The 18,371-nt window shown below is 29.3% G+C and overlaps 2 protein-coding genes across 2 annotated transcripts; one reads left to right on the top strand and one right to left on the bottom strand.

The window, feature by feature from the left end:
- LOC110605868 (very-long-chain aldehyde decarbonylase GL1-9) lies at positions 1–4,982 on the top strand. Its single transcript, XM_021744537.2, has 3 exons — positions 1–184; positions 527–887; positions 4,187–4,982. Exons 2-3 carry the CDS (start codon positions 657–659, stop codon positions 4,727–4,729), a joined length of 774 nt encoding a protein of 257 aa, XP_021600229.1. The 5' UTR covers positions 1–184; positions 527–656; the 3' UTR covers positions 4,730–4,982.
- Positions 4,983–7,223: 2,241 nt separating this feature from the next.
- LOC110606192 (probable F-actin-capping protein subunit beta) lies at positions 7,224–12,580 on the bottom strand. Its single transcript, XM_043952927.1, has 8 exons — positions 12,229–12,580; positions 11,401–11,471; positions 10,893–11,006; positions 10,085–10,170; positions 9,928–10,001; positions 9,658–9,777; positions 7,918–8,013; positions 7,224–7,632 (listed from the first exon to the last, which is right to left on the bottom strand). The coding sequence occupies exons 1-8, from the start codon at positions 12,355–12,357 to the stop codon at positions 7,552–7,554; spliced, it is 771 nt and encodes a 256-aa protein (XP_043808862.1). The 5' UTR covers positions 12,358–12,580; the 3' UTR covers positions 7,224–7,551.
- Positions 12,581–18,371: the final 5,791 nt, after the last annotated feature.

Here is an 18,371-nt window from a genome sequence, read left to right as displayed (position 1 = left end):
GTAAGCAACTAAGCCGTCCAGTGAGATGAGAAATATCTCTCTCTCTCTAAACAACCAAAAAGTTCAACGTCTGCTAGGATATTAAACTCAAGTGCACCTGTCTCCAACAAGGTTTGAACCACAACTGCTGGGACGGACTTTGCCTTTGGTAGATCTGATTGCCATTCGCCATCTCTCTCTCTCTGTGAGTTTCCTTTTTGAATCGTTTCAGTTCTGTTTGGTTGCTCATAAATGGAGGGAAAAAGAAAAGAATCAAAGTACAGGTTTTTTTGTTTTTCCCCCTTTTTTCCCTCTAAATGGATTTTTCAAGTCAAATTTGAACTTGGGACTTTTCAAAATTTAAACTAAATAATGTGAGGCTCTTTTTTTAACTAAATTATGATAGTGTGATACTTAAACATTTGAAATTGGTAAGGTTTTGTGTTTTCAATTGAATGAAAGGAATGTGGGATTGAAGTTTTTATTTTCTGTCTTTGATGATCTTCTTCAAAGTTCCTAAGGTTTGAATTTCATTTGCATGTTTCAGGTTATGTGGAATGTTGGTTCAGTTGTAGATCTTTAAACTTTAATGTGGCTACAAAGTTGGAGACTTTGAGCTGTAGTTGAAGTTTTAGAATAAAAACAAGAGGTAAAGCACCTTGTAAATTGGATCAGCTATGGTGTTTTGGGAAGGTTATGTGAGTGATGAAGCTATGGGCACTTTTGCCCCAATTGTGGTTTATTGGTTGTATGCTGGATTTTATCAGCTGTTGCCGCCATTGGATAAATACCGCTTGCACACTAGAAAAGAGGAGGAGGAGAAGAACTTGGTGCCACTGCCTAAGGTGGTCAAGGGTGTTTTGCTTCAACAGCTAGTTCAAGCAATTGTTGCTCATGGGCTCTTTTGGGTTAGTAATTGAAATTAATTTAGTTATTTATATTTTCTCTTTATTTTATGTTATAAAGAATTGGAGATCCTTGCCAGATAGTGAATGTAGCTTGATAAAGCTTTCAATATATTATCTATTTGAAGAAATACAAGCCATAGAAAAGATGATCCTGAATTGAAGTAGAGAGTGGAGAGGACGGATTGGTGCTAAGAGTTTATAAAGGGAGGGAGAGTGATATTAATAGTAATTTCTCTATTGTCATAGACTCGATAGATAAGAACTAAACATGAGAATTTATAAACAGACTATTTATTTAATTTTAGGGACAAAATAGTAATTATATATTACCATCGACCCGATTATTACAATAATTCTCACCTCTGTCTACAAAGGGAAGGATGGTAAGCAGTGAAGGCATAGCTGAGGAACTCTATAGGCCAACGGTAGCCAACTAGGTCTAACCCTTACTTGTAACCAACTAGTCACTCCCCCTAAAGAGTCTTAGAAACAACTAGGTTTGTGGCGGGAGAAGACATATAATTTATTTTCCATTATGAAATTCTAGTTTAAAAAATAAAATATATTAACAAATTTATATATAACTTCCTCTTGGCTTAATTTTTTCCGTGATAATTTTTTTGAGCGCCCCAAACATCATAAAATGTGGAAAATATTTTGCAAAAAATAATTTTCCGCAAAACAAATGGAGCTTGAGTATCTGAAAATACTATGGAAGGATTAAAAATAGTTAATCCCTTTTCTTTCCAGTGTTGTCCCTTGAGAGTGTCTATTTTATGTGACAATTTTGCAGGTTATGAACAGAGTCACATTGTGTAACCTAGAGACTTTTATTTGTGCAATAAGCATGGGTGATAACCTTTGTATGAAGGAATAGCAATGAATTTTGGTCATAGCGGAGGTCTTCCTTCCACCCCCCTCCATATAATAGCATGAGAATTGCAAACAATTGGAGAAGAGTATTAGCTGATGACTAGTAACTGAACTAACAAGAGAAGTGTTGGAGGCAAGTTTGGCCATGGACTGAAGATCATGGCAGGCCATTTTGGTCCATCATTTTGAGTAATGGTTTGGCATAAATCTTTTCTAGTACAATGAAAAGGAGATTGAAAAGAAGGGGCTTTAGGGGGATCTGAACAGAGAATGGCTTGCGGAACGATGGCTGTGTATGATTTTTCTGCTAGCCATACACTAGAATTCTGAAAAATACTGTTTCTATCCAATTGCTGTGACTGATATGAGCTTTGACTCTATTTAAAGATGCATGTTTATTTGGAGTCCTGAAAATTCCATCCTTGATGGAAGGAACTATTTATTTTGTAAAAGAGTTATGAATTCTTTAGTCAAAAGAACTCGACCTTTAGATGAGGGAGTGCTTTGCAATGTGTGTGGTAGCTTGGCATATGCAAATTTATTTTCATTAGGGAGCTCAACTTAGATCATTAATAGTCAAATTTTTTATTAAAAAAAAATCCTTAGATTTTTGTTTACCAAAGAAAGAAAAAGGAAGACATGAGAGAGGCTGTTGCTAGGATTCCCATGAGAATGGCAGCTTGGAAATCTGCATCTTAAATGCAGATGTAGAACTTTTAGTGACTTCTGAAGTAGTTCTGTTGCAATTATAAATGCTCATGTTACATGATTACGTTTTGGCCTGCATGTGTGACATTTTTTGAAGGTTTTTGCTTTTTTGGGATAATCTTCCCTATAGTTTCTTCCTTAAGCTAGTCATTGGAAATTATGATTTCAGCCTATCATTTGTTGGGCATTTGTCCTAATAAAAGTGATATGTCATGCACTTGAGAAAAAACACTCTTCTGTTCATTTCTATCATTTTGGTTCCTTTGTTTGCTTTGGATGGTTTTAAGATACCCTCCCAAAGAATAATGGATAATTACACTGGAATTTGATTTCCATTTCAACACGAAGGGCTTGCTTAAGTTTCTTGTTGATAACTTTAACTTTCTGATTGAGCTTGATTATTAATTGTCTGCATAAAATGCTTGCATGCTGTGATATCATGTCTTTCATCCCTAGAATATCATGTCATTCATGGGTTGCTTTGCATTCCTTGCAGCTTTAGAAGGTCCTAACTCCTAACCATGGCAACATTATCATGAATTTGTTGGCTCCTTTGCTGCTCTTTTAAATACTTGACCTTTTTCTCTTGGTGGTTTTGTCACTTTTTCATAAGAACTTATTTTATTCTATCATCCAATTTTTTCAGAAAAAGGAAACTTGTGGTTTGAGGGAGAAGGTGGGTAGGGGGGAATTTCAAGTCCTTCTGTAGTCTTCTCTCAACCATCTTCCATTTGTTCTCTTTCTAACTCTCTGCGCACACTTACACCTGGTTATTTAATGCAACAGTAAGTGGACGGAGTTATGTTACTTGCTGTTCCTTTTATTGCTTGAGGATTCGTGCATAGCTGAGTTCAATGTTAAACCACCTCTAGATGTGGCAATTTTTTATAGAATGTGAAAATTTAGTATCTCAAAAATAAAATAATTTTATTTTTAAAAAGAATCAGTTAGGAATGACCCCTAACTTAAGAGAAAGATAATTAGGGAGAGAGAAGAAAGTATTAGGGAGAAACAGAGAGAATAGAAAGAGAGAACTTCACAGAATAGAGGAGAGAGAGAGAGTATTATTTCATTGAAGATCTGGAATGATCTTCACAAGAATCTTTAGCTTCCTTCTTATACTCTTTACAGCAGAATAACTGCTCCTAACTAATTCATCTAGAACTAGTTAACTGTCATCAGCAACCCTCTCTAATCAACTTCTTTCCCGCCAATCACTCACTTCAATTCTTAAATCTCCTTCTCTCACGGGAGACAGAATCCTCCTAATAACTTGAACTGCCCGAAATGGATACTCGATGGTCAACTTTTAACCCACCTACAAAATGAAGTGTCTTGACTGAACCTGCCTGTCCTAATGGCCACCTTTGTTTAGGTAAAAGATGAAGAAGAAAGAGTACTATCAAATATCTTTTCCGTTGTTTGTGGTATTATATTCTGTAGTGGATTAGTTTTTAAGCGGAAATGCAGATTAGTTGGCCCCTTAAACTTCATCAAACAGTGTATTGAGCTTGTTTGGTGATGATGAGGCATCTTAGTTGTCAGTCATGAAGCGTATCTGAAGTCATGGGAGTTTGGTGGAATATAGATGACAAGGATATCAATTACTTGATATTGTTGTTTGACATGCAATGATCAATTGAGTTTTGAACTGAACTATCTATTGATGTTCTCTTATCAATCTATAATTAACTTCTCATTCTGCTTTGTTGCTGCAGTTGACCTCGACACCAGACACATCTGGGATCATAATCCAGCCCCCCATTGCTATCCAAACTGTGCAGATAATTATTGCTATGTTTGTCATGGACACATGGCAGTATTTCGTGCACCGCTATATGCATCAGAACAAATTCCTATACCGCCATGTCCACTCTCAACATCATAGGCTAGTTGTCCCATATGCAATTGGTGCCCTTTATAATCATCCGTTGGAGGGTCTCTTGCTCGATACTGTAGGTGGTGCTATTTCTTTCCTAGTGTCAGGAATGACTGCACGAACCGGAGTAATTTTCTTCTGCTTTGCCATGGTTAAAACTGTGGATGATCATTGCGGCCTTTGGTTGCCTGGCAACATCTTTCACATCTTTTTCCAAAACAACACTGCTTATCATGATATCCATCATCAACTACAAGGCACAAAGTACAACTATTCTCAGCCGTTCTTCTCTATATGGGATAAAATTCTAGGAACCCATATGCCTTACGATCTAGTAAAGCGAGCAGAAGGTGGTTTCGAGGCAAGGCTGATGAAAGATTGATTCAAATTTGATGATTTGCTGTATCATTTCAATTTATCACTTAACAGAGGAATATTTTTTTGGTTGAAACTAGCATTCTTGTGCAGTTGAACTAGAATTGGCTGTTGAGTTCATCCCTCTTCTCTAGTTGATTGACCATGCATTTGTTTAGTTGGTAATGTTAAGTTACCTACCTACTCAATGAATTGTAATTGTGATGTTCTGTATATTGAGATTAATCACTCATCAGTGCTGGAAGTTGTTTACTGCTGTATCTAATTTCCTTGCTGCATCGAAGCAACCATTCTTTCTGACGATAATAGCTGACGAAGACATTGTTTTTAACCGAACAGAATCAAATACAGAATGAAGCTATTAAAATTTGATGATTCCATTGCAGGAAGAGGTCAGTTAAGACTCATGAGTCATGAGCTGACCTAATGAAGTCAGGCAGAAGACGTTAGATTCAAGTAAATGAATTACCTATTAAGAAAACGACGAATAACATTTTGTAATTCACTATCTAATTCATTTATATAGTATTTTGACCTTATACTACCTCAAATAACTGCTGTCAATGTGTGTTGAAAGGTGAAACTTGTCCCTCCTCGGCTAAGGAAAACATAGGAAATTGGAGTGTGGGTTGGCAATCCAAATCCAAGTCATAAAGACATGTCTATGCTAAAAATGCCATATTTGAAAAGTTGAAAAGAGGTATCACATGATTAAAAGACATCTGCCATTTTTTTTCTATATAAAGTGAAATGGAGGTATTTCTGACTAAAATGATTGTAAGAAGAAATAAAGGATATATAATATATAAAATATAAGACCTTTTATAATCATATGATTATGATACGTGTTCAGTCCGATTAGACCCTCTTAACCGGAGAAAATCGATCTTGATAAGAGCCGGGTAGGTCGAGCAAGACGAGGCAAATACAAACTTTTAACGATGATCAACTCTATTAATTATCGTTGAGGTTATAAATACGTATATTGTAAATCAAATTGATGTGACACGAATAAATAAATAAAATATAAATTAAATCAGTTTTATATTAGTTGACTATTCATCGTTAATGAGTCACTTAACACACATACTAAAAAATGTTCTTGTTCGACGCAGAAACTATTAAAATATCAGGATATATATATATCCTAAACTAAATCGAATTCGACATTCTTAATTCCCCTTAAAGAAATCTTACGCTTTCTTTATTTTTAAAATCTTAACCTACCCAAACCAAAACATACTGCTGTATTAATTTTTCAACAACCAATATCGGTTTATTAATTTTTGTATCCTCTCATTCAGTAAACCCATCGGAACTCATTGAATCTCAATTTATTAAGGAGAAAAAGTATGTGGGCTTTAATAATCTCATTCAATCAAATATGATAGAGCATTTTGATTTTGTAAATAAAATATATATCTAAACTATAAAATGTTTAACTAGTTTCTATGAAACTAGTGATATAAATGATGTTGAATAAAGTATTATACATGATCATAAATTAGGATACGTATATAACGTAGAATTTGAAGCTGAATCTTGGTGTTGATGATGAAGGCCAGCTTGGATAGTGCTGCTTGAATTACATTATAAGCAATGAAATCATATGCCTTCTGAAACAAAAGATACAATTTGGGGAGGCTGCACTGCTCTTTCTAATTTTAAATTATACAAAATGTCTTATCGTTACCGTACAAGATGATAGTGACACTGAAGATGAGAATGTGGGTGAAGAGCCTTCAATAAAGAAGCAAGGAATTCCATGTGGTGTCTGCAGAGAATGCTCAAGCAGCAACATTTGGTAGTGGTGAACCTGATGTCAGTGCAAACTCGAATCTTTTATATCTCATGGACAACGGGGATTCAGAAATTTTTTGGGTCAACAGTTTTTTTTTTTTTTTTTTTTTTTTTAAAAAAAGAAATATAGTCTAGAGATGTTTTTTAGTTTAAAAAAAAAAATGGTCAATTGATCTTCTACTTGCACAAATGCATTTGTCACTGAAAATGATGGTCCAACGATTAAATTTATGAGAGACCTATATATATATATAGTTTAAGTTGAACAAAAGAAAAAGAATGGGATAATCGAACAGTCATTTATGTGAACACATCGGCGAAGGTTGAAAAATACTATTTATGTTTAAGGTTTTATTTGGTTGGGATAAATTAATTCAAGAACTTCAGGTTCTCAAGAATTTCATTATTCAACTTATTTTTTGTACAAAACTTAAAATTCAGTTGCCTAAAGAATTTTAAAAGTGCCTCAAGGTTTACACCATTATGCTTGGTTAAATGAATTATTCTAATTTTAAAATTATGCATAATTTTGCAAAAACTTGCTTAAAATTTTTTTTCATAAAATGAATTATTCTAATCCTACCTTTAGATATGCTGATTGGGTCTCCCTGTGAAATGCTAGCGAAGACATTTTTGAGTGCTGTCAAATACCTAGGCTACTGGGTAACAGCTTACCATACAGATTTCTATCCCACTTCCCATTTGAGAAGAAGAAGAAGATGCTGGTAATTATTTCACAATAATGTCTCAGCAAGAAAACAAAGGAAAAGTACCCATGGTCATTTCTCAAGACATTTCAGCAATAATTAAAATTTGGTTCAAATGATGTCTAGGCAAAAGCACAAAAAGGATCACTCTCCTGTGCAAAAGGAACTACCTCATTTCACAGTATATAGTCAAGCAGTGAAAATATAATGATCTCAAGTAAAGAATGAAAAGGTGAAGAGCTGAGAAAATCTTTCAGCACTCACTGGTGCAGGAATTTCCAAGAAGGAGTGCATCTTTTATTGCTATCATCATATATGACGCTCAGCTGTTTGGCAGTCTCATCACTATTTCAGGTGGGGGTCGTAAAGTGCAAACCATCTCTTTTGTCTTCCCAAAATAAACCTGTAATAGGACTGTAATTGCTTAGATACCAAACAAATCTTGAAATCCTAAAGACAGTTTATTGGTTGCAAGGCCCGGCTTGAATGTTGTAGCTACCACTTTGGTTTTTTTTTTTTTATTTAAAAAAAATAGCTATTAGCAAGGAAGGACGACGCCGGAGATCCTGTTGTGCATTATGAGATAATTATTGAAACATATGGCCAACGGCAATAACTGAAAACTTGTTGGACACCTTCCTATAGGGTAACTGACGCACTTCAGAAGCTAAAGCAATGAACCACATACCTGATCAAGCGTGTTCCTGAGCCTACCCTCCATTTCTTCTATTATCCTTCCCATGTTACAAAGATGACCATCAGCTATTGCAAGGTCCATGTTCATCTGCATAAGATCAAATGGAAAATATGGCACAGGCTTCAATCAACAGTGAGAAGTTATACACTTGCACATCCAAGCATCGTACTGTATTCCTGCCTTATCGTCATCAGTTAAAAAGATATATGATGCCAAATTGCTACTTTAAAATATCAACAGCTATATTTACGAACAAAATAATTTCTTGCAAGGGAAGGAATGCACTTGAACAAATAGCTTGCTTAATCATTTTGAACCATCTTTATTATTTTCTTTTTCCTTCTATTTATATTTTCCATGAACAAACATACAGTGGAGACTCTGACTATTGCGAATGCTATCACTGATATGGCAAGTGAAGGTCATTAATTTGACACACAAGGGTTCCGCACAATCAATGTCAGACAAGTAGACAATCGATAGTGACAAGTACCTGTTATATTAAGGAAAATTTCATAAGCAAGTGAAAACATTTTCACATCTATTGGTCACAAGAAATTAACAGGTAATTTATGTTGATCACATTAAAACCAAATGGATAAAAATAGCATGGTTTTTCAACCATCCAATGTCTATAAAGTTCACATAATTTTTTTTAAGGAGATTTACAATTTAATCCTTGGATATTGCCATTATTAACAAATCAGTCCTGCATTTTCAGAAATCTATTAAAACGTCCTTATCTTTTCTCTCCGCCAACAAAATAGTTTTTCCGCCTATTTCTGCCGTTAAAAATATAGTAAAAGACCAAATTACCCCCTTCTTTTCCTCCTCTTCCTCCTCCTCCTCCTCCTTTTTCATCGATTCTTCCTCCTGCTTCTTCTTCTGCTTCTGCTTCTTCTTTTTCTTCTTTTTCTTCTTTTTCTTCTTCTTTTCTTCTTCTTTTCTTCTTCTTTTCTTTCTTCTTTTTCTTCTTCTTTTCTTTCTTCTTTTTCTTCTTCTTCATCATCTTTTTCTTCTTCTTTTTTCTTCTTTTTTGAGGAGGAGGAGGAGGATAGACTATTTCGTTAATAAAATGATAAGGATGTTTTAATAGATGTAAGAAAAGATATAGACTATTTCGTTGACGAAAAGAAACGATAAAGACGTTTTAATAGATATGAAAAAAGATAAAGACGTTTTAATAAATTTCTGAAAATATAGGAATGGACGATTCCGTTGACGGAAAGAAAATATGAGAATAGACTATTTCGTGATGAAAAGAAATGATAAGGACGTTTTAATAGATATGAAAAAAGATAGAGACTATTTCATTGACGGAAAGAAACGATAAGGACGTTTTAATATATATGAAAAAAGATAAGAACGTTTTAATAGATGTTTGAAGATGTAGGGACTGACTTGTTAATAATAACAATATCCAATAACTAAATAAGGGGTTTTATTTGAGGGTAAAATTAAATTTTAAAAATTTTCTCTCTCATCCTTTATCTAATTTTAACAGAAAAGAGGACGAAAAGACTATTTCGTTGACGGACAAAAAAGATAAGGATGTTTTAATAGGTTTCTAAAAATACAGAGACTAACTTATTAATAATGGCAATATTCAGAAATTAAATTGTAAATCTTCCATTTTTTTATCGGGAGAAAAAAATGGCATTTTCCAAAAATTGTGACTTCGGTTAAACAACCTGCCAAAAAGAGTAGTTCAAGATATAAGATGCAAAATACCTGTCGTCTAATAGACCCTGAGAGACTGAAAGTACCAGATGACTCATCATTCGTAGTCAAAGACAGCATAACAGTACTGGTCAAACAATAATGAACTGCTTTTTCCTCTTCTGGCCCCACCTAAACAACAAATTAAATTTTATTAAAATTTCAGCATTAGCAGAATAATAAGCAATATGCTGACGTATAGAAAAGTTGGAACAGTGACAAGAGGAGGAAGTGGAAATCTTGTCTCATAGTCTACCATCTAAATCCCTGGCAAGAGCTTACCTCAATAACATGAATAGCATCCCAAGCTCCCTCCTGCAGGTAACCCCTTCGGCCATGGCCTGTCTTTGAACCATCTTAGTCCTCCCAAAGCAACAGCGAACCAATCAGAGATATAAAACTGTGTACTCTAAGTGCTACTTTAGGACAAAGTCCTCACCTTTCTTTATCAAAAAGCATGCTACAAAACCTTCTCTTTCATCATCTTCCCACAAGTATACAGATGAGATACCACCTTCATAATACCTACCAGCATACCAGTTGATCAGACTGCTAAAACCTTTAGACAGCACAAATAAATGAAAATGATATAAGGAGATAAAAACTTTACTGGAAAAGTTAAAAGCATTTTTTTGAATTAGTTGATTGAAAAGGGCAAAACATTGTTTTTGTTCTATTCTAATATCATAGAATCAAAACTAGCAATAGCCTACAGAGAGAAGGATATAATGGATTTTCATTTGGGAGATTTATTATTTTAGTTTCTGAGTATTATCATTATTAACAAGTCAGTTTCTACATTTTCAGAAATCTATTAAAACATTCTTATCTTTTCTCTTTATCAACGAAATAGTCATTTCGTCCTTTTTTCCGTAAAAAATAAATGAAGAATGAGAAAAAAAAAATTTAAAACCCAATTTTGCCCTCAGTAAACCCCTATATATACTCCATGAGTATTATCATTATTAATAAGTTAGTCCTTATATTTTTAGAAACCTATTAAATCTTTATTTTTTAATAGGTTTATCAAAACTGAGAGACTGACTTGTTAATAATGATAATATCCAGAGACTAAATAGTAAATCTTTCTTTTCATTTACATAAATAATCACCACAAAAGTTCATTTGAAAAAAAAATAGGGTAGAAAGGGAAAAGTGAAGGGGGAATCCTTAGCAACTCTTTTGGGGCAATATCACTACTGAAGCAAGAAAACTGACTCAAAGACGAGGTAAGTAAAGGACCTCACTGTTCACGATAGATAGTAAAGGCTTCATTTGCCTCAATTTCAAGTTTCCTCAACTCTGAAGATGGAAAAAGCGCCTCTTCCAGTGGTGGATGATATTTATTTGACCAAGGTGACCTACAAGACAAAGCAAAATTAATCACAACATAAGGCCAGTTTCTATTGGACAAACAAATAAAACACATGCAAGTTGCTTGTATACAAACAAGTAGTGATGTAACCATAAAGCATATTCACAAAAAATATATTATCATATGAAGTGTAGGTGATCAGAACTTAATGATGTGATTTTCTCAATTAAAATCCAGATAATGCATGCCTCATTTCTTTTACAAAATATGTCCTCACAGCAGCCCGTTTCTAGTAAAATTTATATGTATATATCTATCTATGATTTCAGGGCAGATCAGTTTTCCAATGGCGACAGAATCTATACAAATCAATCACCTGCTAGGCATATCACATGTTTAATATATCTAATCTTCAGTACAAGATACAGTCAAGCACTTACCTGTAGGAGTCAGCATCTCTATTGTATTCACACAATATGAACCCCTTTCCACAATCCACATCGCATAAAACCTGCTTTCTCAATTGGAAGAAAATTCTTTCACTTAAAATGATACCTTTGACATTACACAAAGCATTTTAAAAGAAAAGGACACAAACTCTGTTCACAATTCCCACTAAAGACAGTTTGATTGTCTGCTTACATTATGGAAGAAACAAAACTAATAATATGAATATCTTTAAGTATCAATACTTTATATTACCAGGGGAAAAAAAGATCCCAGAACACGAAAAAGTGATACGGAGTAAAACTGCAGATTTCTGTCCTCAATATTTCCCAATTTAGGAACCTGTCACTCCAGTTGTGAAGCTGTATACATGCTGCCAAACGCACTACTACTTTTTACATGTCAAAATCTTAGCTAGAGAAAATAGATGCAATCTCAATTTTAGGTTATCTTTTTTGATATACGGATGCAAAACTTTGAGATCTCACTCAACAAATCTTTTCTGCTCATTTTCAGTTCAATTAGTTTTTATATATAATTTCTGTTTCCTTTTAAAATTTCTAAATCGAAACACACACATCAGACGTCCTTTTCGCAAATTTTACAACCATAGAAAATCACTCTTTCGTTTTCAAATTTTAACTACTTGAAACTACAAAAACACGCAACAAATCAACCAGACAAACAAGTAGCAGAAGTTGGTTATGAAACCCAAGCCCCGAACAAAATCAGAAAAAAGACGATTGCATGCGTGTGTGTGTGTGTGTGTGTGTGTGTGTGTGTGTGTGTGTATAGAGAGAGAGAGAGAGACGTAAAAGCACCTGGAGCGGCTGATCGACTTGAGAGAGGAGATCGGAGGAGTGGTGAGGCAGGAGGCTGAGGAGAGCGGAAAGAGCTGTATCCGATCGCTTAGGGTGTATTCTTCTGATCAATCCCATGGCAGCCTCCATCACTTTGTGTTCCTTTTCCTTTGTTTTACTTTCCTTCAAGAATGGAGCCAGAAAAAGGGAACAAAAACGAAATGACAGGGAGGTTCAATTCTGTTGTCACCTATTCTCTTCAGAATACCAAAGAGGACGCGGCGTTATTTGATCCGAGTTCCCCTCGCGGGAACCACTGCTCAGGTCTTGTTTGTTTTGGGAACTTACCTAAGAAAGTGGAAATATGTGGCATTAAAAGTGAGAAAATGTCGCATATCCCTTAATTTGTAATTTTGTAGTTTTGTTTTCTATAGGGGCATGGATGTCTTTCTTCCCGTCTTGTTTGGTACAATTATTTAATAATTTTATAGTCACTTTTTTTAAATATTATTTAATATTTAAATTTATTATTTTAATAATTTTATGCCATAATTTTAACTTTTTATTATTTATATACAATTCAAAATTTGAATTTTTGTTAATGATAAATTAATTTAAATAATAAAATTATTATCTATTTTAATAGTTAATTTTAATTATAAAATTACCGTCCACTTATAAATTTAAATATAAATAAATTTTAAATTTTATTGACTTTCAATTAATTTAAATAATAAAATCATTTCTACTTAAATTTTAATTATATATTTATAATTAATTAAAAAATTAGATTATATAATATATAAAATTTTCAAACGTTAATATTTATTAAATTTAATAAATATTTTTAGTATAATAAGTAATTTAATTCTACTAAATTTAAAACTGATGACATTAAAAATTAAATTCACTTATATAATATTATAAATACTTTTTACTTTAAATAAAGATGAGTCATAATACATTTAAATTATAATTTAATTATAAGTTATTACTCATTATTATAATAACTTTTAATATTTTATTTTAATATTTTTAAATTTAAACTATCAAGTATCTTTTTACAGGAAAAAAGGATTTGTTTGAAATTTTTTAATATATTTATTAAAAATTTTGAAATATATGAGATTAGTGTACTGAGTTTCTTCTACTTTCATATATATATCAATGTGTGTGATAAAAATATAAATTAAAAAAATGAGATAATAAAATTTTTAAGCATTTTTAAAATTTTTTAAATACTTAAATAATAATAAAATTACTAATATTTAAAATTAAGATAATCACTTTACTATCTTATTTTTTAAATTATTAATTTGCGATAATCATTTCATATATTTTACATTTTTATTTTTTAAATTTATTATCTAATATTTTAATATTATGATAATTATTTTTTATTTTTAAATAATATTTAAATTTATTATTTTAATAATCATATCTAAAAATTTTAATTTTTTAATCATATATATATATCATTTAATGGTAGATATGTTAAAAAAATTAAAATTTTAAATGTACAAAATACATAAATCTTAAAATTTAAGATAATAATTATTAAAATATATTTAAATATTAATTAATTGTCAAATAAAATTAATTAAACTCAAAAAATTAACAACTTAAATATAATAATACAATATCATGATAATTATTTTAGTATTTTTAATTAATATTATTATTTTAATAATCTTCTCTCAAAAAAATTAATTTAAATACTACCAAAATTATTAATTTTTAATAAGTATCCTACATAATTATCAAATAAAATTAATTAAACTCATAAATAAAAAAATTTAAACATATATTAATTTTAAATGATAAATATCTAAAATTATTTTAGGTGATATATGAATAATTTATTAATTTAAAATTATTGAAATAATATTTAAGTCTGTTATTTTAATAATCATATCTAAAAATTTTAATTTTTTTAATCATCATACATACATACATATATATATATATATATATATGAATCAAAACCTAAAATACATTAAAATTAAAATTTTAAGATAATAATTATTAAAATATATTTAAATATTTAATTAATTATCAAATAAATTAATTAAACTCAAAACATTAACAATTTAAATATAATAATACGATATGATGATAATTATTTTAATATTTTTAATTAATATTTAAATTTATTATTTTAATAATCTTATCTCAAAAAATTTAATTTAAACATTACTAAAATTATTAATTTTTAATAATTATCCTACATAATTATCAAATAAAAATAATTAAACTCATAAATAATAAATTTAAACATATATTAATTTTAAATAATAAACATCTAAAACCATTTTAAGCGATATATGAGTAATTTATTAATTTAAAATTATTTAAAAATTATAAAATAATTATTTATTTTAAAATTTAAAATCAATTATAAATAGTTAAATGATATAAAAATAAAAATAATAATTTAATTATTTCACCTCTTATCAATTTTTTTAAAAGCAACTTCTTATCACTTTTAAATAATTAAATAACAAAAATAAAAATATGTAATTCTCTTATACCATTACTCTTAAATTATACATTAAATATATTTATTTAAACGTTAGAGCGATTATTATAGATACTCATCAAACTCACGATAAATTTAATCGATCACAATTATATATAAAATTATTTTAATAATAGTGGTATTTAAATTCTGTTTTTTAATTTATTACCGCAGATGTTTATATATAGATGCTGTAAAGTGGTGACTTCTCTTCTACCTTGATTAAAAAAAAAAAAAAAAAAATTCCAAACTTGAATGTGTACTTTACTTTTTTATTTTTCTTTAAATTATTAAAAAACCCAATAAGTTCTGCTCATATTAAAGAAATATTCTTCATCCACATTGTTTCTAACACTGGGGCTATTAGAAAGAACACCAAACATATGATTCATACCTAAGTGGTGGTGGTGGTTCAATAAAACATTTTAAATTCGTGCTAATCATTGTTAATCATTAGCTTATAATAACTCTAGTGATGCTTTGTCTTTGGAATAAAGCAATCAAAACGAGGTTTTTGGAAGTTTTTTACACTTAAAAATATACGTAAATAAATAAATAAAATGTATGATTAATCCTTTATCAAATTGTTTGAATTATATTTAAAATTATAATAACATTTTAAATTTAAATCAAATTTAACTTATTTAAAAAGTTAATTTAATTTTTTTATTAAATACTCTTAATTAACTATTTAGATTTATAGAAAATACATGTATTTGGGAGTCCTGATGATTAAATTAACAAATAATTAAAATTTTGAAATATAAACCATCTAATTTAATTAGATTGATAAGCAACTATCTAATTTTAATTTTCATTTTCATGTTTTAATGATTTACATGTGTATGTATATATCAAATATTATTGGTGTATTTTTTCTTTAAGTATCCCATATATGTAAATATAGTAGCGTACGTACATAAAATATATTAGATTTCACGCATTAGATTTTAAGTGATTTAAAATTATAAATTTTAATTATATTTCTATTTATTATATAATAGGTGGTGGTTGTAATTTTGATAAATTTTTTGGTTATTTGGTTTGAACTCATTAATCTGTTAAATTCTATTAAAAATGAAAGAGTTGGTGATAACTCGATATCGAAATATTATAAATTTTATTGATCACAACTTTATTGTTATTTTAAATTAAAACTATCATCGATCACTTTTTTGTCTGTCGGATATGGGCGTTGCATTATTGGGTTTTGTGTTGTTTGCATAGTGGACATTTTTGGTGATTAGTTGAATTTTTTTTTAAAATATACGTTGATTTCAATCAATTATTTTAATTTTTTATGAGTTTAGTTGTCATGATTAATAATTATTGATAGTTGATTGCGTGAGATTTGTGTTATATAGATTATCTACTTGTTGGTTTCTACAGTGCGATGAAGACTATATGGTTAGTAATAAATAAGATCCTACTAGAAGGATGTTAAATCGGTGCGATTCGAATCTTATTTTAATTTTACAGTTGTTTTTCAGGTAAACTTATTTTAGAATTGCTTGTTCTTTTGAGTTTTTGAACTCTTTTAATTTATATGCGCTATGAGTTTAGTGTGTTATCTTTAAAGTCGTCCCTCACAATAGTAGTAGTATGGGTATAGACATTTCAAATCAAGTACATTTGCATGATGAAAAAAAAAAAGTGAAGGGGTGGATTGCAACTCGTGGTAATTTCGAAGCAAATTCACGTTATTTAAATGTTATGTGAGCAAGAATTATGTATATAGTTTTTAAATAAAGAATAGGTTTCTTTTATATTCCACTTTGTAGTTGTCCCTTAGGGGACATCCGATATTCCACTTTGTACTTTTAAGTTTGGCAAAATTATGAAAAAGCTTTTTATTGATTTGATCTTAAACTTTTTATATTATTTTTAATTATAATAATGAAATAAATAAAAAAATAACTTTATTAGTAAAAATAATTCAATATTTTTATTCATTAAAGTCGATTATTTTTATTAAAGGTGCATATTCTAATAAATACAAAGATGAACTTAAACAATTAGAAAAATTTAAAACTACTTTAAATTTATTACCGCATATTTAACATTGTTGTTAGAATTGTACATTTTTTTAAAAAATACTATTTAAAAAAATTAAAATTGTTTTTGAAATGATCAGTCATAAGACTATTAAAATAATAAAAAAAATTTTAAAAACTATTTTTTTTAAATATATAAAATGGTATTTTTTTTCAAATCATATTTTTTAATCTCCAAATTTAATATCAATATAAATACTGTTTTTTTTTTGAAATGGAATATAAATACTGTTAAATCAATTAAAGATTTACTTTGAATTTTTAGTATTAAATTTCTATCATGTCCTTTTTGTTTTTGTCTGCAGTTAGAGATGTAACTAGGGTGAGCAGTATTCGGTTCAAATTGAAAAAATCGATCGAACCGAATTGATTTGAAAATTTGATTCAGTTTTTTATACATTTCGGTTCGGTTCAGTTTTTAATTTTAGAAATTTCAGTTATTTCGGTTTGGTTCGGTTTTGATAAGAAAAAACCGAAAAAATAAAAAAAACCGAACCGATTAATGATAATAATATGTTTTTTCAATAATATAGAGAAATTAAATTATATTAAAATTAAAATATTTTAATTAAATTTTAAAATATTAAAATAAAGTGTAAAAAATAAAAAAATTATTAAAAATCGAAACCGATCAAACCAAACCGAATCGAATCAGACCGATTCGGTTTGGTTTCTGATTAAAATCAGTTTGATTCGATTTTTATAAACACTAAAATTTCGATTTTCAGTTTATTCGGTTCAGTTCGATTTTAAATCGAACCGACCGAATGTTCACCCTAGATGTAACAGGACACTTTAAACGAAAGGATAAATTCACTCTACTTCTTGAATTGTAATGTAGGGAATGGATGGATTTTTATATTTTTAAAATTAAATATTCAAATTATTTTATAATTAGTTTCTTTTAAAATTATCTCATTTATAATTCAGTTAATTATTATGTTAAAGAAAAAATAGAAATTTTAAATATTTAAGAATATTTAAATAAAAAATAAATAATCATAATATTTAAATTTTAAATAAAAATATTTCTATGAAATAGCATAAATTTATAGGAATTGATTATAGATAACTTTAAATATTTAATTTTAAAAATAGTAATGGATTTATTTATTATATTAAAATTTAGAGATAAAAATATAAATTAATTTTTAAAAAAAGTGGTAAAAATATATTTTATTTTTAATAAAAAATTAGATTTTAAATGGACTGATTATAATAAAATTTAAATATTTAGTATTAAAAATATATACTTGAATAATTAATTACATTAAATTTAAATATTTAGTATTAAAAATATATAAATGAACAATTAATTATATTAAAATTTAAAAATTAAAAAGTAATTTAATTAAAAAAATAAAAAAACCCGGATAATTTATTCTACACCGGCGGTCCCATGGTACTCTCGGCTCCATCACATATCAGTCATCCCACGTCACAAGTCACAACTTACCAATAACAAATCACATTCATGTGGTCCCTACCCAAAAAAAAAAAAAAAAAGTTTCAACACGCACGAGCTTAAAATGAAGGTTAATTAAAAGTTTGATTTGATTTATAATTCGGTCAAATTCATTTATAAATAAAAA

The sequence above is a fragment of the Manihot esculenta genome, chromosome 18 (assembly GCF_001659605.2).
Source record: "Manihot esculenta cultivar AM560-2 chromosome 18, M.esculenta_v8, whole genome shotgun sequence".
Taxonomy (NCBI): Eukaryota; Viridiplantae; Streptophyta; class Magnoliopsida; order Malpighiales; family Euphorbiaceae; genus Manihot; species Manihot esculenta.
Note: the sequence above shows the minus strand (reverse complement) of the source record. Positions and strands in the feature narration are given on the sequence as shown.

Excerpts from the sequence above, each read along its gene's own strand:
- LOC110606192 (XM_043952927.1), bottom strand. The coding sequence starts at position 12,357 with ATGGAGGCTGCCATGGGATTGATCAGAAGAATACACCCTAAGCGATCG. Across the intron at positions 10,171-10,892 it reads TTTACTATCTATCGTGAACA|GTATTATGAAGGTGGTATCT; the intron begins GTGAGGTCCTTT and ends GTATGCTGGTAG. Across the intron at positions 9,778-9,927 it reads ATGCTATTCATGTTATTGAG|GTGGGGCCAGAAGAGGAAAA; the intron begins GTAAGCTCTTGC and ends TTTGTTGTTTAG.
- LOC110605868 (XM_021744537.2), top strand. The coding sequence starts at position 657 with ATGGTGTTTTGGGAAGGTTATGTGAGTGATGAAGCTATGGGCACTTTT. Across the intron at positions 888-4,186 it reads TTGCTCATGGGCTCTTTTGG|TTGACCTCGACACCAGACAC; the intron begins GTTAGTAATTGA and ends TTGTTGCTGCAG.